We start from the raw sequence: 21,493 nt of genomic DNA, 5'->3' as shown, positions 1-21,493 counted from the left end.
GTTGAACTGTTATGTTGTTAAGGAATTAAGTTTTTTGTCTTGCACAGGACCCATGCTACTGATTTTTGAGTTTAAGTAATGTTGCTATTCCTCTTTTTAAAAACTGTTATCTCCCTTTGACATAAGATAATACTATTTCCACATTTTTTTTACTTGGATACGGTATTGAATAGGTGTGTTTTGTTTGTTTGTCTAAAACCATCAACTACTTGCAATATTTCTTTTTGTAGCGAACTTGTTACGTGTTTAATTCGACTGAATAATTTGATAGGGTTTTAAATAGAATTTAATAAAACATATAAAGCCAAGAAATTGCAATAAAATAAGTATTTTTTAAAAGTGATATTTAGTTCTAATAATGCTATTTTAAATTTCCTGCAATTACTATACTTTTTTATATTATAGCCAAGAATGCCAGAGAGATGGGATTATCAGATACCTGCTTCTTTAAACAGACAAACTCCCGTTATGAGGACATTTGGAGCTACAAGGTCAGTTTGTGAACAAAAACATAATATTAATTTATATTTGCAGTAATTTGTGTTTTCTTTACATTTACATCTTATTTCAAGTTTTGTTAAACTTTGTTTTAAAAACTATTATGCTTATTTTATTGTTGAACAGGACATTTCAGACAGTTTTGTTTATAGTACTTATTAACACAAACAAGTTCATATGAGCACCTTTTAACCTTATATGTTAACGCGTGAAATGTTATTTCACTCCTTATTCCATTAATTACACCTTCATTTCTTTTAGTTCATTGACATTGACAACCTTTGTTATGTACACCCAGTCTTTGACAAACCCCCAGAGAAAGAAATTGAGTGGAGTAATATCAGGGTGTTGAGGTGGCCAGACAATTGTCCCATCATGGCCAATCCAGTGTTGAGAAAATTGTTCATGTAAACCCCAGTGTAATGGTACGCCATTGTTGGAAGTAAACATTGGGTTGCTGATGTTCAATTTGTGGTGCTGCATATGCTCTGGCAACATCTTTAAGTAACTAGCACTAGTTACTGTTGGCTTGGCAAAGAAGAATGATTTGATCAATTCATAAGCATTCAGTACACACCGAATGTTAATTTTCAATGTTTGTCAAACAGCATGAGGGTTCTCACTACCCCACATCTGATGATTATGACTGTTAACGTGACCAGAAATATGGAAATAGCTTTGTCAGAGAAGATTACTTTTTCTAAAAACACTATCTTTGTTCACTTTATCAAGAATGCCAAAATTGTAATGGCTTTGTTTATCATTATCCTCAATTGAATGCACTAACTGATTTTTGTAAGCATTTATCCAGACTTCTCTGATAAGTTCCTCTTACTCAGTCCACAATTTTGAGCTGAAACTCACTAATGAACAGTTTTCATTAAAATAAGAATAAGTCAAGAAATGAAAGCTAGGTTGGACAAATACACCAGCCGCTCCTTTGCCATGTTCTATGAGAGTCTTGTCGCAACCATCATCTGTATAGACTTCTCAACCTACTGGTCATCATATTGTTGTATCAAACCTACAGCCTAGCGTAACACATAAAGATATAAAGGTTAGATATTTTGAATTCAGAATTTTATTAATTACTGTGCCCTTAAGATTTGGTAGAATTTATTATTTACTAACCCCTTTATTCTGCCCTTTTTTTTTTTTTACCTATGTTTATATGAACTTTTTTCGCTATAGAGTTATCTTGCAAGAGATTTCCATGCAGTTTGGAATATTTCTATATATTAGGATGAGTTACACATTGTACTTGTAAGTCAGGATTGAATAGTATGTAAACTATTTATTTATAAAAGTTTTTTTTTTCATGTTTATTACTTTTGTTGAGATCTTAGCTTTGTTATAACTTTTAATGTAAAGATTGATTAAAAACATTAATTATTTCTGAAAATAAAGAGAGGCATGTTTACCATCTTAGTCATTATTTTTTTAATATATATTTATTTTTATTTTTTTTTAGAGGAAGCGTGTTTGAAGAAGAAGATAATCTGAGAAGTCATAGAAGCCGAATAAGTCAAGAAATGAAAGCTAGGTTGGATACACCAGCTGCTCCTTTGTCACGTTCTATGGGAGTCTTGTCACAACCATCATCTGTACAGACTTCTCAACCTACTGGTCATCGTATTGTTGTATCAAACCTACAACCTAGCGTAACACACGAGGATATAAAGGTTAGATATTGTGAATGTAAAATTTTATTAATTACTGTGCCCGTAAGGTTTGGTAGAATTTATTATTTACTAACCCCTTTATTCTGCCATTTTTTTTACATTATTGGTTATATAGTTATACTGTACATTTATAAAGTATACTATATAAGATAAAGTACGGTAATTGGTCAAATTTTGAATGTCAAGGTTTTTTTTGCAGATCTTGAAAATTTCAGGCCCTCTAACCAGAAAACAAATTTAGCATTAAAAAATTCCAGAAGGATATACGTACAAATACACGTCTTTTGCTCATCTTAAAGCACATCCAACTTACCCAAATTTTAATGCAATCGTGCTAATCCTTATTCTTTATCCTTTATATAAATATGAGGACCATCCTCATTATGCAGCACCTATGGGTATTCATATCCAGCATTTACTGCATCTTATAAATGTTGACACACCTGTTTTTCCAACATATCCATGTTCATATCCTCCGTGGAGAATCAACCTTATAAATTTTATTTTTGACCTTACCGTATTTTTTTTTTTTTTGTCTTCAGTCATTTGACTGGTTTGATGCAGCTCTCCAAGATTCCCTATCTAGTGCTAGTCGTTTCATTTCAGTATACTCTCTACATCCGACATCCCTAACAATTTGTTTTACATATTCCAAACGTGGCCTGCCTACACAATTTTTTCCTACTACCTGTCCTTCCAATACTAAAACGACTATTCCAGGATGCTTTAGTATGTGGCCCATAAGTCTGTCTCTTCTTTTAGCTATATTTTTCCAAATGCTTCTTTCTTCATCTATTTGCCGCAACACCTCTTCATTTGTCACTTTATCCACCCATCTGATTTTTAACATTCTCCTATAGCACCACATTTCAAAAGCTTCTAATCTTTTCTTCTCAGATACTCCGATTGTCCAAGTTTCACTTCCATATAAAGCGACACTCCAAACATACACTTTCAAAAATCTTTTCCTGACATTTAAATTAATTTTTGATGTAAACAAATTATATTTCTTACTGAAGGCTCGTTTAGCTTGTGCTATTCGGCATTCTATATCGCTCCTGCTTCGTCCATCTTTAGTAATTCTACTTCCCAAATAACAAAATTCTTCTACCTCCATAATCTTTTCTCCTCCTATTTTCACATTCAGTGGTCCATCTTTGTTATTTCTACTACATTTCATTACTTTTTTTTTGTTCTTGTTTATTTTCATGCGATAGTTCTTGCGTAGGACTTCATCTATGCCGTTCATTGTTTCTTCTGAATCCTTTTTACTCTCGGCTAGAATTACTATATCATCAGCAAATCGTAGCATCTTTATCTTTTCACCTTGTACTGTTACTCCGAATCTAAATTGTTCTTTAACATCATTAACTGCTAGTTCCATGTAAAGATTAAAAAGTAACTGAGATAGGGAACATCTTTGTCAGACTCCCTTTCTTATTACGGCTTCTTTCTTATGTTCTTCAATTGTTACTGTTGCTGTTTGGTTTCTGTACATGTTAGCAATTGTTCTTCTATCTCTGTATTTGAACCCTAATTTTTTTAAAATGCTGAACATTTTATTCCAGTCTACGTTATCGAATGCCTTCTCTAGGTCTATAAACGCCAAGTATGTTGGTTTGTTTTTCTTTAATCTTCCTTCTACTATTAATCTGAGGCCTAAAATTGCTTCCCTTGTCCCTATATTTTTCCGGAAACCAAATTGGTCTTCTCCTAACACTCCCTCCACTCTCCTCTCAATTCTTCTGTATAGAATTATAGTTAAGATTTTTGATGCATGACTATTTAAACTAATTGTTCTGTATTCTTCACATTTATCTGCCCCTGCTTTCTTTGGTATCATTACTATAACACTTTTTTTGAAGTCTGACGGAAATTCCCCTTTTTCATAAATATTACACACCAGTTTGTATAATCTATCAATCGCTTCCTCACCTGCACTGCGCAGTAATTCTACAGGTATTCCATCTATTCCAGGAGCCTTTCTGCCATTTAAATCTTTTAATGCTCTCTTAAATTCAGATCTCAGTATTGTTTCTCCCATTTATCATCCTCAACTTCCTCTTCTTCCTCTATAACATCATTTTCTAATTCATTTCCTCTGTATAACTCTTCAATATATTCCACCCATCTATGGACTTTATCTTTCGGATTATATATTGGTGTACCATCTTTGTTTAACACATTATTAGATTTTAATTTATGTACCCCAAAATTTTCCTTAACTTTCCTGTATGCTCCGTCTATTTTACCAATGTTCATTTCTCTTTCCACTTCTGAACACTTTTCTTTAATCCACTCTTCTTTCGCCAGTTTGCACTTCCTGTTTATAGCATTTCTTAACTGCCAATAGTTCCTTTTACTTTCTTCATCACTATCATTCTTATATTTTCTACGTTCATCCATCAGCTGCAATATATCGTCGGAAACCCAAGGTTTTCTACCAGTTCTCTTTATTCCACCTAAGTTCACTTCTGCTGATTTTATAATTTCCTTTATAATATTCTCCCATTTTCTTCTACATTTTCTACCTTATCTTTTTTACTCAGACCTCTTGCGATGTCCTCCTCAAAAATCTTCTTTACCTCCTCTTCCTCAAGCTTCTCTAAATTCCTCCGATTCATCTGACACCTTTTCTTCAGGTTTTTAAACCCCAATCTACATTTCATTATCACCAAATTATGGTCGCTATCAATGTCTGCTCCAGGGTAAGTTTTGCAGTCAACGAGTTGATTCCTAAATCTTTGCTTAACCATGATATAATCTAGATACCTTGCAGTATCGCCTGGCTTTTTCCAAGTGTATATTCTTCTATTATGATTTTTAAATTGGGTGTTGGCAATTACTAAATTATACTTTGTTGAAAACTCTATAAGTCTGTCCCCTCTTTCATTCCTTTTGCCCAGCCCATATTCACCTACTATATTTCCTTCCTTGCCTTTTCTAATGCTTGCATTCCAATCTCCAACTATTATTAAATTTTCATCTCCTGTTACGTGTTTAATTGCTTCATCAATCTCTTCGTATACACACTCTACCTCATCATCATCATCAAGGGCGCTTGTAGGCATATAGATGTTAACAATCGTTGTCGGTTTAGGTTTTGATTTTATCCTTATTACAATGATTCTGTCGCTATGCGTCTTGAAATACTCCACTCTCCTCCCTATCTTCTTGTTCATGACCTTACAGTATACAATAAACAATCAACACTACCTATCATCTTTTAACAAATGTTTTAACATATTCTCTCTTCAAGATAAACCCAGACACAGTAGTATACGTAGATGGATCGAAACAGAATGATACCGTTGGATACGCATTTGTTGTGTTAATGAATGATCCCACATATTTGGCCTAGCTAGTATTAAAAGTCTCTTTTCTGCTGAACTATATGTTATCAATATGGTTTTGTATACTATCAACCCAAAGTACCATCATATCCTTAATTGTAGCGATTCGTGTAGTGCACTCCAAGCTTTAGAATATTTGTATTCTAGACATCCTATTGTCCTACATATCTATAATGTAATCACTGAATTAAACAGTTGCTGCTGGATATCCTTAGCCATGTGGGAATTCCAGGAAATGAATGTGCAGATTGCACTGCTAAAGATGCATGTAGTCAACCGTCCTTCACCACTCGTGTTACAATATACAATTTTATTGTTTAAAACTCACTCTTCGGGCAAAGTGGCATGGTGACTGGACTACTACAGTGGATAACAAAGTCCGGCATATCAAAGATACTGTGTTGCCATGGAACTCCTTGTGTAGAAAAATTTGTCGAGAGGAAGTGGTCCTTTGCCAATTACAGTTAGGACATACCAGAGCCACTCATGGATACCTCATGTCAGCAAAAAGCACATCTTTATGTGTAAGATGCAACTGCCACTTAACTTTACACCACATGATTGAATATGTTATGCAGCCTGCATCATAAATTTAAATTGCCCAGACATCTGTTGAATCCTGGGCAGTGATAAATGAAGTTTTAGACCGATTGTTTCTATTTTTGCATCGTGTTGGTTTTATACATAACATTTGATATTGTTGCATATTATATGCAACAATATCAGGGTTGTTAGCATGACTGGAAAACCTGGAAACTCATGGGATTTCATTTTGGGTTTGGAAAATCATGAAAATTTGAAACTTTTTTGGAAATTTTAAATTATCTTTTAATAATCACATGCGCAAAAGTAGTACTTCTGATGCTTGTGCCCAATGGCAGAACTCCAATTTCTGGCATTAGTGCAGAAGTAGTGTATAAGTAATACTTTTGCATATTAACATTTTTTTTACATAAAATTTTAAATATTTGTTTACATCTTGTTTTTTCTGGCAAATTTTTGAAATGTCACTACTTTTAATTAAAACTTGTTACAAGTTAAGCAATTTATATATCAATTTAAATTTTATTCAAAAGTTTGAAGTATTTTGACTTAACTTAATAATTTCAATTAAATACAATTATCTGTAATACTTTTGCGCACAAAATTATAAAAAGTTACATAACACATGCGTGAACTTAGGTGGCTCGTGCGCAGAAGTAAACTCATATGTGAAAAGATACTTCACACCCTTGTTGCATAAATAACTATAAACAAATTACAACACACGTCATCTCACGACATAATCATCTCCACACATAATGACACTTAAATAAGCATAAAAGCTAATATTTACATTCTTTTTTATCCGCGTGTCAAAAATTAAGAAAGGTATCATTTTTATCTATTAATAAAAATTATACAAAATAGTGTCTATTATTCCAATACTAAATTACTTTAATGCATTGCAGAAACCATTGCTAAGAAACTTAGCTAAAACTAGTGAACTAAAGTTCAATCCATTATGGCTTGAAAAAAGTACAAACCTTGGCTTGATAAGTGTGACAAAAGTATTTATGATGCTTTTTTCAAATATTGCAAAATATGGCAGAACATGCAAAAATTAGTCATAAAAAGAGTTTAAAACATAAAGCTATGCTAAATACAATTAATCAAAGAATTTTGATACAGAATTTTTTCTCTAATGAAGCTTCTAATCTTCAACAAAAAGAGATACCAGCAGAAAATGTTGTTAATGCAGAGTTAAATTTAACCAAAAACATTACTAATAAGACAAAATTAACATAAAATAATACTTAAACTTTGACTATGTCATTTTGTACACCCAGGAATGAAACAACAAAAGCCGAAATTATTTGGTGCTTTAACACTGTTTATAACATTTAACTCAATCAGCTGCTGGAAAATCAGTAGGTGTTATGAAGTTGATGTTTCCCGATTCTGAGATTGGTGCAACGATGAAATTATCACGTACTAAAATAGTTTATACCATAACATATGGTTTAGGTCCATATTTTCAAAATCAATTGCTAGATGAAATTAGAGATAACTATCATTTTTGCGTAAGCTTCGACGAGTCTTTAAATTCAATATTTCAAAAAGAGCAGCAAGATATATAGGTAAGGTTTTTGTATAAACTATCACGTAGGCCAGAAACACGCTATATTGGTTCAGCGTTCCCTGGACATACCAAAACTTCTGATCTTATTAATGGATTTCAAAGCCAATTAAAAGGTATTGATTTGATTAAAATGATTAACATAGCAATGAATGGGCCAAACATTAATTTTAAATTTCTAAATGATTTGACAAAAGATTTAAAAGATGAACATGATGAACATTTTAATTTATTTGATAGTGGAAGCTGTGATATACTGTTGGTTTCAAAACAGCTTTTCAAGACAGTAAATGGACAGTTTCATCATTTCTTAGAGTAATCTATAATGTTTTCAATAATTCTGTATGAAAATTGAATTATACCGAGTGTACTAGTTCTAAAGTATTTCCTTTAGAATTTTGTTCGACAAGATGGGTTAAAAATATACAAGTCGCCAAATGTGCAAAACTTATACCTAATCTTTAAGCAATATGAAAGTGTAAAAAAAAAAAATTACATCAAATAGTTTTAAAATTATGGAAAATCATCTAGCAGATAAATTACTTGAAGAAAATGTGCTTTTTTATATTGTTTTAGCTAACGAGGTAGAGCCGTTTTTACGAAAATTCCAAACTGATGAGCTTATGTTCCCATATATGTACAACGAATTGAACATTCTTGTAAACGTAATGAGAAGGTTCATGAAAAGAAAAGTGATCAAAAGTTCTGTAATCTCAAAAATTGACCTCAAACTAAATGATAATTTTATACCCACCAATTAATATAGGTTATAGTACTCAATTGGAGTTGAAAAAAAATAAAAATATTAATGATAAAGATATTTTATTATTTAAAAGAGACTTTTTGAATATTTTTAAGAGTTTTGTTAAAAAAGTAATAGAAAAATCTCCTATTAAATATAAGATTGTTAAGGCAGCAAGCTTTTGTGATCCAAATATTATAAGTAATGAAAAAGTGTCTTTGTCTTGCTTAAAAAGCGCTTTGAAATTTTTATGGAAAAAAGTACTTGACTAGTGTTGAGAGTGAAAATATTGACAGAAATTTCAAAAACATTATAGGCAATATTAGTTTTTAAAAAAAAACACAAAAGTTCTTGAAGGACAAAAAATCAAGACTGGATGAATTTTGGTGTGATATACTCGGGAATGATGTAAACAAATTCAAGGCATTAAGATTAGTTATTCAAATGACAGTCTAGATTGTTCATGGAAACACTCAAGTTGAAAGAGGTTTCTCTGTTAATAAGCAGTGTGTCATTGAAAATCAAAAGGAAACTTCGCTAGTCAACATGACACAAGTTTACAATGCAGTAAAGGCTGCAGATGGAATTAAAAATATTAATATAAGGATGACTCAAAGTGCAGGAAATGCTTATGCACGATATATCGAGTCCTTAGAAAAAGAAAAAGAAGAAGAAAATAAGAAAAAGGAAGCAAACTATTGCCTGAGAATTGGAAGCAAAACAAAAAAGAAAAATTATGGAAGATTTCAACAAAAGTATAAATTTAATTGATCAAGAAATATCTTTACTTTCAAAATAATTTTATTTAACTAAAAATCAACAGAATATTGTATTATTCTTTATATTTTATATGTTTTTTACTATCAGTTATAATAGATTTTGTTATTTTCAGAATAAAATGTGTACATAACACCAGATTATTAATTTACAATTTCCATAAAAACTATAATTTTCTTTAAATTAAGTCTCTTTTTGTTATAAATATATATTTGGAAAATCATGGAGTTTTTAATGTGGTTCTTTTTCTTTTAATTTTTTATGGTTTTTGTGTTGTTTTTTATTGTGTTGTCAGAGAAGGGGCCTTTACAACCCCTCTCGGACTTTGGTAAATTTTATTTATGTTTATGTGAATTTTATATAGTTTTTATTTTTGTTTCTTTTAAATAAATTCCATATTTCTATTTTTATTCATTCAGAATGTGTTATATTACTGTTTACATACCACTTAATAAATATTAACCCTTAGAGCCTCAAAGTAACGATATATCGTACATGAGTGCTTGTGCTAAAAGTCTCACCCGTACAGTTTCGTTTTTAGAAACAGTGATAGATGAGATATAAATAGCAAGGATTTTTTCAAATAAAGAACAAATTCAGTATTTTTTTTTTAAATGAAAAAAAGTTGAATTTTATTTTTTACATAATTAATCAAGGGTGTAACAACATTTTGGATTGCAGCACCACAATCTACATAGTTTACTGATTAATTACAATTTTTTTCATAATTTTATCGTGTATATTGTTATTTCTGTAGCATTTCTACTAAACATCTACTTTTTCTGAAAAACGTGCTTGGGCTTTTAACTAGTACTTACAAAATAGGCTTGAGGCCGTAAGGGTTAATGGAAAAGACTAATAAAATATTAAGATGAAGTAAAAAAGTAAAACTTTAGTGCACACCATGAATAAAACAGTAGTTAAGTTGGTAAAAATTTATGCAAATAAGTACTGTGTTTGAAAAATCAATAAATTTATTACTAGTAAATACTCCAAGAATATGATATATTACACAAGCTTGCAAAATTTGGACTGTGGAATGTTTTTTTAACTTTTAATAATTGATTCCTATGTATTTTTAGTACTGAATCCGAAAATAACCTTCATTTTTTTCCATCAAGTCAGGATTTTTCAAAATTTGTAAAAAGTTGAAAAATTGCAAAAATGTGATGGTATAAAGTACACATAACTTTTTTTTATAATAAATTAATATAACATATTCACTTTTTTGGCTTATACTATGCATTCATATAGCTAAACAGTTGAATGATCTGAAGAGACGGGGAAGGGTTTGGGCTGAAGATGATGAGGTGGTTGGAGAGCTTGGTCGTCAAGTTGTTATTGGCAGCTATCCATATTACTCAAGCACTGTGCAACTATTATCAGTGCTGTTTCAATCATCAGTTTGCATAAATCGAGTTTTTTCTTTCCTAAATTAAATATGACAATCATAAGTGGATTACGTGCTGCGATCACAAAATAATATCGATGCTCCTAGAACAGCAAGGAGGATATACAAAGTTTCCTTGTTTTTTTGTGTAAATGGGATAGCAGAGACAGAGAAAATGATTGGATAAGGAAAGATTGGCCAAAAAGAGTTTTATTAAAACCTGGAACCAACAGTGTGCTCCGATAAGCTCTCATTGATCCAAATAAAGTTCTCCTTCTACCTCTTCAGGCTTGATAAAGCAATTTTTCAAAGCTTTACCAAAAGAAGATAATTATTTTAAATACATCTGTGATAAATTTCCAGTCTTATCAACTGCCAAATTAAAAAAGGGTGTCTTTACTGGTCTTGACATTAGAAAATTTCTCAAAGATGGTAATTTTGAGAAACAACTGGAAGTTGCAGAGAAAGAAGCCTGGAGAACCTTTAAAGACATAGTAACCAAGTTTCTGGGTAGTAAGAAGGATCTCAACTTCAAATCAACCTCATTGAGAACATGCTACATATGTACAAAAATTTAGGCTATCCCATGAGGTTGAAGGTTCAGTTTCAAAATTTAATTTTGGACTATTTTCCTGAAAATCTGGGTGCCGTTAGCATTGAGATGAGTGAGAGATTTCATCAGGAAATGAAAGAAATGGAAAGGAGGTATCAAGGAAAATGGACTACTACAATGATAGCAGACTATTGCTGGATGTTACACAAAGGTGAACCCTGTAGAGAACAGAAGGAAAAGCGCAAAGCAGAGTATAAGCCATCTAAAAAAGCTTCTGGCACAGAATAAAATTATAAGTATTTTACATACTTCCTCATTAAAGCTGGGTGAAGGGAGGAGTGGTGGTTTCCAAAAGCATGACATACCTCATAAAAATTAAATTAATTAATTTAAAAATGCACTATAGTACAATTTAGGCTTATTTTGTGGCAATTTTCATTAGAAATTAAAGGGTCAATGACTGACTCCCTTCCTATTCAGACCACCAAAAAATACATTAGAGTCAATTATCAAAAACTAAAAAACACTAACATCGCAGGCTTTTGTTATCAAACAAGATTATTTATTAATAAAAACAATTTACCAAATTCACAAAATTGTAATTTAATGTAATCTAATCAAGTCTGTGTCTTGTATAAGTTAAGACTTTGAATTCATTAAATCATTATGTTGTAATTTATCAAAACTTATTCTACTTTTTTTTTTTTTGTCGTGAATGTTTTAAAATGTTTTTTGGTTATAAAACAGTGTTATTTGTAGTTGTCAAATACAGGAGGTAAGGGTTTTAGAAACACATTTTGTTGTTTGTACTAAATGTGTAAATTAAATATTGATCTACCTTCTTAACTGTTAGACTGTTATTTTATTGTTGTTTATATTTGAAAAGCTAATTCTGTTTACGTTAAAATAATATAATTTCAGGATGAAAAGTAAACCTCATATAAAGATGTTTAATTGAAAACAATGTATTTACTGTGGTAGCTTTACTTCAGGCAACAATTTGAACCCACTTTTTTTAAAGGGTTATTCTACTTAGCTGTTAAATTATTTATTTACTTATCTTTATTGATCCATAGTTTATTTTTGATGAGATTGTTTAATTAACTTTATTTAATTAATTTTTTTGATTGCAGGAATTGTTTGAAGATATTGGACCACTTGTAACATCACGTGTTGTCAGACCGGGTACAGCTGAAGTTATATATGTCTTACAAAAGCATGCAATAGAAGCAGTTGAAGCATATCATAATAGACAATTAGATGGTCAGCCAATGAAGTGTTTATTGGTCAACTCTCGACCTCCTACTCTGACCTCCAGGTAAAAATTTAGTTTATGGAAATTTGTAAAAAGATTTATTGGTAATAGTTTTTCAATTTTAAACAGGTTTCTGATTAACATTAAAATTTTACTGTAATTTTTAATTACTATTGCAGCAAATCAGATTATTGTTATACAATTTTCTGTAATGTACAAAACATCATATCACTACAATAAATCCTTGCTATTTGCAGAGGTTACATTCTTAATGAATAACCAGTTAATAGATTTTTTTTAGTTTAATAATTTATTATAAATCTCCTAATTGCTTAATATAATAATTATAAGCGAATTATATACCGGGTGGTCATTTGAAAAGTTACCAGATTTATTATTCAATAGCTATCAATCCCATCGTGTATTTTTGTTTGCAAGCATGTATGCCATTCTCAGGGGAATCTTTTTAAAATTATTTTTAAAGTGGGTGAAACCCACCCTCACCATTACCACAACTCAAAAATCTTAAATGACAATGGTATCTTTGTTAATTACATTAATTGACAAACCCGAAAAAAATAATAAATTTTGTTGAAAAGAAAATTGAAATCCGCACCTTTTCACTTGGTAGGTGCGAAAAACCATTTGGGGTAATACTGTTTTTAAATTTCAGTCCAACAAAAATAACTAAAATAATGTGATATTACTTAAACCATTTGAAATAATCATAATCTGTAGATTAAAACTGTGAAAATTATTTTTTAAATTACCAACACAAAATTAAATGTTTTCTAAATTTTCAACATTTGAAAACTTATTTTTTTTAAATGAGATGGTGTAGCTTCTGGTACATCATTGGAAGGCCTGTTGAATGACAAGTAATTTGGTATAAATAAAATCAAAATTGGTTCACTGATATTGATGTTAGGATTAAAAGTTTGGTTTATTTAGATTATGTTGGGATACAGTGTTACTGACCAAAAGCATTAGGTCTGAAATCGTCCATTCTGGTTAAAAGTATAGTTTTTAAGTTTCTCCAGCATTGAAAAAACATACTAGTAAATACAGTATTATAACATCATTTAAACATATGAAAAACCAATAATAAGGTATATCTTGTCCAAGTCGAATTGGCACAGATCTGATGAACAGTATAGCTGTATATCTTGTTGCCTAACGAGCACGTGTTTATAATAATACTCAGTTAAAGACAGTATGTATACAGTACGACTATTGTTTATTCCAATCAATAAACAAATTCACGTCTTGTATTTATTTATTAGTTAACTTATTTAATACTGAGTTTATTATTAAATTAATAATTTATTTCTTTGTTAGATAACAGAAATAGATATGTTATGCAATATTATGCAGACTAATCAGCTGTTACTGATTAGTGTTTAGCCCTAAATGTATTTATTTATAGTTTAATAACTGTATAAATCCAAGCCAAACACGCACAAGATTGATGTCTACTGTTTATACTATGCTCTTTGCTCTTTGTTCTTTAAGTGACAAACAACTGTACACTAGCCTAGGATGTGAGTCGTACATAAGAAAAATTCCTTTATTCAAGTTTGTGTAAATAATAACCAATGTGTCATTCTAAACATTCAAATGATACATTAAATCTCTATTTACACAAACCATTCCTGATTTATTCAGAGACTAACTTGTTTTTGTAAATGATTCCATTCTAATTTATACTGTATTTGCAGTTATAACTTGTCCAGTCAATTGTGTGTATCCAAAGAGTATGGTTATTGTCCGATTATAGCGGAATTGAATTTCAATACTTGAAAGTAGAGATCTTAAGTGAAATTATTAAATTACTAAATTTTTGTTGACTCTATTCTTATGGTAGTGAATTGATTTTATTATTTTGCATATTATATCTAATTTACATAGAGAAGACATTCACCACCAAGGGAAAGAAATTATACACAAAAGTTTTTAATTGTATGGCAGGAGAAGCTGCAGTTGGAATGTTTGTTAGAGATCCCAAAAAAGTTATAGAACATGTTGCATCTGCCACAGGAGTCTCAAAAACAGCAGTTTAATGAATTACTCATGCAATAGCTTTGGAAAAAATATATGTCCCCTCGCAAAGGAATAAAACGCAAAAAGGAAGTGACGAACCTGGACAGTTTTGATCAGAATGCCATACATAGTGCTAAAATTTTACTTAAACAAGGGCTGCTTGCATTCTCTAAGGAAAATTACTGCAAAACTAAAAAGTAATGGGGTATTTAATGGGCAAAAGAGTAGCTTAAGGACTTTTTTATTAAGCATGGCCTTCAAATGGAAGAGAATCAGAAATAACAGGGAAAAACACGATAATTAATACAAACAGTTCGTGTATTTGTATAAAGTTGAAGACTACCAAGAAGTCATAGATCGAGTTAAAGGAAGATCATTCATTCTTCTATGTCAATGAGACTTATATTTTAAGTTGTCATTGCCCATTGCCAACAGAAATGTTGGTAACCTTAAAATACGCCTGAGTGTTTTGTTGTGCCAATTTCAAAAGGAGAAAGGATAATGATTATTCACACCAGTAGTGAAGTGGGATTTTTTCCCAACTGCTTGACAGTATGGAAAACCAAATCTTCCTCAGCGATCATCATTCTCAGATGAACTGCAACATGTGTTTAAAGTGGATAAGAGAAAAATTAATGCCTAACTTGCCAGTAAACGATGTCAATATTTTAGATAATACTTCTTATGACAATGCCGAAGAAAGCCAGGCACCGAATTCAGCATCAACAGAACAACCAATGATTGACTGGCTGTGGACTAATAGCTTACCTTGACGAAAGTTCAGTTGTATGAAACAGTTAAAAAAATAATAAAGAGATATTGGAAAAAGGCGGGTTCCCTGTTTTATGTCTACCCCCATGACATCGTGTTTTGAATCCCATCAAGATGATATGGGCAAGGGTGAAGAACTGGGTCACAGCCGAAAATGTGCAATTTACAACAGCTGCAACAATGGGTGTAAAGTTTTTGTCATAAGTTCTTAGTTGAGGACTGGGTAAAATGTTGCAAACATGTTAAAAAGTTGAAGAATCGCAAGCTGCAAGGACCTCTAGACAACAAATTTAACATTTTCATCAATTTGGGTTCATCAGAATCGTCAAAAGAAGATGAAAACATGCAGTTGGGAGTGAAGTGCTATATATTCAGCAACTTTGTAATTTTTTACTTCAGGTATTTGTATTATGCTTGTGCTGGTTACAGAATTCATAATGAAATGCATTATAAGGTGTAAAAGTTTTACTGAAAAAAGGATTGCTGAGCAAATAAAAACAATTATAAAAACACAGAAAAAAAGAAATCCTTACATATCAAGGTAATAATTATATTTAATTTTTTATATAAATATGACTAAAAATAATTAAAAAATTTATGATGTGAATTTGTTTATTTGATTGGAATAAAAATTAAAAAAATTACTATAAAATAAAAAAAAATTATACTGGATATATACCATATATACATGTGTCTTCCATGAGTAGGATATTTTAGTCCCGCGCTAGCTAGGCAACCAGATATGTGCCAGTTTGGCTTGGACAAGCTGTACCGTACCTACTTCTTTGCTGGTAACATGTTGATAAATTTATTACCAGATAAACTTAATGATTAAATAATTAAATAAAAGCTAATTCATAAATGAATAATTGTTAATAAAAAAATTAAGCTTAAATCATTCATTAGTTAATTTTGTTATGAAGATTTTTAACAATAAGAGTCCTTAAGAAATCATAAATGAAATACATTTTTTTTATCTCAGTAAAATAAAATTATCAATTTTTAAATAATTTGTTCAAAATGGTTCCCACTTTGCTGTAAACAATAATAAAGTCTTTGTTGAAATTCACATCTTACTTTTATTAAAATTTATTTAGTTACATCTCTACATGTTCTTATTTTTCAACTCTTGTCTGTTAGAACGAATTTTCTTTATAAATTATTGATTATAAATGACCCCACAAAAAAAAGTCCAGTGGTGTAAGATCAGAGATCTTGCCGGCCACTTAACTGTCCATTCCTCTTCCACCTATCCAGTGAGCAGGTGCTCCATCTTGCTGAAAGTGAAGCATGTCTTCATTAAGTAACATGTTTGCATTGTTATCTAACTGATTTTTGCTTCAGTGTTGGCAGTTATGTTTATTAACAAAGCCGTTTAAAAAAGGTGAATTTGTCAGAAAAACAAATATTTTTCATAATCATTGGATTGCAATCTATTAATTGAACCATTTCTTAACAATTCAATCCTTCTGTCAGCATCATTCTCATTCAGTTCTTGATACAGTTGAATTTTATACGGAAAAAGTTTATTCAATTTAATGTAGTGAAAACAGAACCATAAGAAAATCTAGTTTCACAGGATATTTTACAAATTGATTTTACACTTCCCAAGATTTCAACCAGTTAATTTAATTTGTCTAAAACCTTTGGCCCTGCATGTTTCTTATTCATGACAGATCCCATTTCTTGGAATTTTTTTATAAGTTTTACAATATAACAGTGTGAAACATTTTTAATTGGATGCCACTCATTAAACACTTAATGCAGTTCTTCTAGCACATTTATTTTGTTCTCTTCCATATGTAAAAATTAGTTCAGTCCTTTCTTCCAAATTGTTAGTCATTTTAGCAAGACAAATTTACTAAAAACAAAAAATGACAGGCCAAATGATAGAAGAATAACACAAACCAAATGCCAATTTTAACTAAAAAACAACAATTTAAATAAAACATGATGATAAAGTAAATATTTTTTGCCACTAATTATATACAATATGAAAGAGAACAATTTGCAAAAATTTATCATATAATCTAAGATCTCGGTAATTGGCAGAAAATTATTATAACCTGTTATAACAAGGTAATCAATTATTCAATATGTTGCCAGCAAAGAAGTAGGTACCTTATTATTGTTTTTTCATATGTTTAACTGATGTTATAATATTGTATTTACTGGTACATTTTTTCAATGCTGGAGCAACCTAAAACCCAAATTTTTAATGAGAACGGATGATTTCAGACCTAATGCTTTGGGTCGGTAACACTGTATTCCAAAGTAACCTAAAAAACCACATTTTTAGTCATAACATCAATACCAGTGAACTGATTTTTATTTTATATGTACAAAATTACTTGTCATTCAACACGCCTTCCAATGAAGTGTCACAAGCTACATCATCCCATTTAAAAAAAAAATAAGTTTTCAACCGCTGAAAATTTAGAAAACATTTAAGAGCAATAATTTTGTCATGGTAATTTAAAAAAATAATTTTCAGTTTTAATCCACAGATTATGATTATTTCAAATGGTTTAAGAAGTAACATCACATAATTTTATAGTTTTTTGTTTTTTTTTTTTTTTGTTGAACTGAAATTTAAAAACAGTACTACCCCAAATAGTTTTTTGCGCCTACCGAGTGAAGGGGTGGGCGAATTTCAATTTTCTTTTAACCAAAATTCATTAATTTTAAACAGTAAACCATGTAGGTCTGTTAATGTATGTAGCACATTTCGCCTAGTCAGTACATCTATCATTATTTGATAATAGATGATTTTAATAGCTCAGGAAATGCCTATCGCTCCTGTACTTAGAGGCTTTTCCAGTTGAGTTTGAAAGTATTAAATCAAATCAACCTTCAGAATGTATACACATATTTTTAGAACACACATTAGGAATTTTCTATATATTATTTATTACATACAAAATATTTGTAAATTCGATTTAGTTATATTAATCTAATGTAGGGGTATTTTTATATAGAAATTAATTTTTTTTTTTTTTTATATAGTGCACGCACTGGAGCAAAGTATCCGAGCAGTACCAAATCAGCTGTTTTACCTGATATCTCTGCGATTCATAAAGCTTTATTTAATAAGTGACCAGTACTTGTTACCATTGAAATAAATATGAACATTTATGTTTACATTAAAAATAACTTATACAGTGTTATTAATATACAAGATTTTTTTTCTACATTATTTTGTAATTTATTAATTTTAGCCATATTTTATTAGAAAAAAATATATTTACATATGTATAGTAATTGTTTATATTTAATAATATTCTCTCATCTTACTGCCCCATAAAAGTAAATAAATAAATGTATTATTTTTTGATGATGAGGTAGATTAGTTTGAGTTGTATTAAATTTAATATCATTTAAAAAATTAAATGACTAAATATTTTCTTTAACTCATCTTTTTTCATTCATTAAGTTAATGACTGAGCTACTTCGCAAAAGGTTATTAGCCTAAGAATAGTTAAAACGGATAGGTGGAGGCAGTTATTTGCTTGCTCAGCTTCAGAAAATACATGCTTTAATATTTAGGTTTCTGATAACATATATTTTTTTAAGAGAGTGTCTGAACTTCTGTTGATTTATAAAATGTTTTTTGTTTACAATGGATTTATAATTTAGAAATCTGAATTTATTCAAAATATATAATAGCATCAAAACTTGAAACCAACTAATGGTTTTTCAACTAAAAACCAACTTTTTTCTTTTTAATTTTAAATATATATTTTTATATATATATATAACATTAATTTCTATACTTTTTGTAAAAAAATTTAAGTAGAATGAAACCTCTTCATCATGATCTACGAGAATGAATGATTTCTTTATTACTGGTCATCTACTCTGTTTGTAAGTCTTAAATGATGCATAAATCAAATGAATTAAAATGTATAAATGAAAAAGCATTTCAGTTCATGCAAAATTATTAAAATAAAAATCAGTGCTGTATTATTATTAAATGACTATTTACTTCCATAAAATAAGTAAGTGTATGTTGTTTGTTGTGGTTGTGTATTCATCAAAGTTAATTTAAAAAAAATTTTTTTTTTTTTTCAAGATATTAATGAGAATTATTGTAGCGTAGAATAATTAAGAAATAATAAATGAAAATGAAAATAATAATGGTATATGTAAGAATTATCAAAGAATTTATATTTTTTATTGCTTTACAAGAAAGTTCATGAACTGGTGAATATAGATTAATAGAAGCTAAATGAATTCTGCTATTCTCCAAGACCATGGCTTTTAAACAGTATATTGAAATATAATGCAATGTTATAAATAAATTATTGGTTTTTGAACGTTGATAACAAATTAACATCTAGAATCTGTATTGCATCTGGAAAGATTTCTTTTTTGGTTATTATTTTAAAGTAATATTTATAAGAATAATTGATATTAGACTAGACTGTCAGCTATGAAATTAAAGTGAAAAGGCCATTTTGTAAATGCATGAACTGAATTTGATAATAATGTACAACACATCCAAGTTAACAGTGCTTGTGGGAAAAATATGAACTACAGACTTCTACTGTCAGTTCAGTCAGTCATACTACAGACAGGTTGCAAGCATGTGTTACAGCTGCTTATGTATTATATATTAAGCATCGTTATTATTACTAATAAATTATTATTACTGTTTATAATCAGTACGCATATTAATATTTGATTTGCACTGGTATTTTTTGAATTTTCAGTTGTCATTACATTTAGTTTACTAGTGCTTTCGTTATTTTATCAACTATCTTATTGTCTTTTTAGTACTTATTTTGAAATGGTTAAGACTGTAAACTAGGACGAGTTCACAGTTATGAGAAAACTGTTTATTCATAGCAATTGAGAAATACGAGGGCTATTCAGAAAGTAAGGAACGTTTCCACCAGGCGCACACCAATCGCATATGTATTGGTGTGCTCGTGCTCAGCCCCTCAGTCAGCATGCAGCCCGTTTTTTTTATATTCAAATTTGAAATGTGTGCTGCAATCGAAAATCCCGCCAGTTGTGAGGTGATTTATTTTTTGTTGGCAAAAAACTTAAAACCAATAGAAATTCATCGGGAACTGTGTGAAGTGTACGGGAACAACGTACTGAGTGAAAGTTCTGTCAGGAAGTGGTGCATTCAGTTTAAAAATGGCCGAACAAACGTTCACGATAAAGAGAAGAGTGGACGTCCGAGCATTGTGACGGACGATCTGGTCTCACAAAGTTGACGAAAAGATTCATGAAAACCACCGTTTCACAATAACTGAGCTTTGTCTATGTTTCCTACAACTTTCACAGACTTTATTGTTTGAAATTGTTTCACAGAAGCTAGGCTACTACAAATTTTGTGCAAGATGGGTGCGTCACTGAGTGGTTGAGATCACAGGCGACAGAATTCTGTGACACAGGAATTTCAAAGCTTGTCCACCACTATGATAAGTGCCTGAATTTGTATGGTGATTATGTTGAAAAGTAGTATTTTAGTCCCTCTTTCACATGTATATAATAAAAAATTTTTCTTGTACTTGGTTTTTTAAAATTCCAAAACGTTCCTTACTTTCTGAATAGCCCTCGTATTATTAGCATTGTTTTAAATATTTTGATGCAGAGAAAAGAAAATTGATAGATTATACTTCAATTGCAAGTTGCATTCACATTTTTCCTACCTGTGTAGTCAAACTGGTTGGTGGACTGTAGATTGAGTGTTGATCACAGCAGTGTGCTGATGAAGATGAGATACATTGTTAATATGGTCATGCAGGAATATAATATAGCCTTGTTTTGTAGAATCCCTAAATTTATTATACTTAAGTTTTATTTTTTAACTTATTTACTAAAAACTCTAATTGTCAATTATAATGGTAGAATTGACATTTTAAATTATGAGTTTATTTCATAATTTTCAAAGACATACTTCAGGTTATAATTACAAGGTATTTGCTTAAAATAAATGTGATGAAAGTATTATTATTTTGAGATAGTGAAACCTATTTGATCCTACTTTTTTACTAATGTTAATACAGAGAAGACTTGTTCATATAAATAAGCGTGTAGGAGTGCTAGAAGTTTGTAAATATTTACTTAACTGATTTCTTTGAACTCTTTCCTTAATGAAATCCAAAAATACAGATTTGATGGTATTTAAAAATATTTCTCAATGAAATTTATTATTTCGTAATGTGTATGTTGTAATCTGTGCAATTAGTGAACCATAAGCAACCTCTTCTCCATAACCCATTGAGATGAGGGTGATATGTAAGATAGATAAATAAGGTGTAGTCTGTTACAGATTCAGGCTGACCATTCCTGAGAAATT

The 21,493-nt window shown here is 30.2% G+C and overlaps 1 protein-coding gene and 1 pseudogene across 2 annotated transcripts in view; both read left to right on the top strand.

The window, feature by feature from the left end:
- LOC142323852 (uncharacterized) overlaps window positions 1-18,437 on the top strand; it is a 44,307-nt gene extending 25,870 nt beyond the window's left edge. For both annotated transcript variants that reach the window (XM_075364139.1, XM_075364138.1), the window contains exons 5-8: window positions 406-491; window positions 1,970-2,180; window positions 12,248-12,432; window positions 18,187-18,437. In XM_075364139.1, coding sequence (XP_075220254.1) covers window positions 406-491; window positions 1,970-2,180; window positions 12,248-12,432; window positions 18,187-18,277 — 573 coding nt within the window. In that variant the 3' untranslated portion in view covers window positions 18,278-18,437. The remainder of the gene's footprint in view (window positions 1-405; window positions 492-1,969; window positions 2,181-12,247; window positions 12,433-18,186) is intronic.
- On the top strand, window positions 7,453-9,165 carry LOC142323198 (uncharacterized; annotated as a pseudogene).
- Window positions 18,438-21,493: the final 3,056 nt, after the last annotated feature.

This window comes from Lycorma delicatula, chromosome 4 (assembly GCF_047948215.1).
Source record: "Lycorma delicatula isolate Av1 chromosome 4, ASM4794821v1, whole genome shotgun sequence".
NCBI lineage: Eukaryota > Metazoa > Arthropoda > Insecta > Hemiptera > Fulgoridae > Lycorma > Lycorma delicatula.
This window is presented reverse-complemented; position numbering and strand designations above follow the sequence as displayed.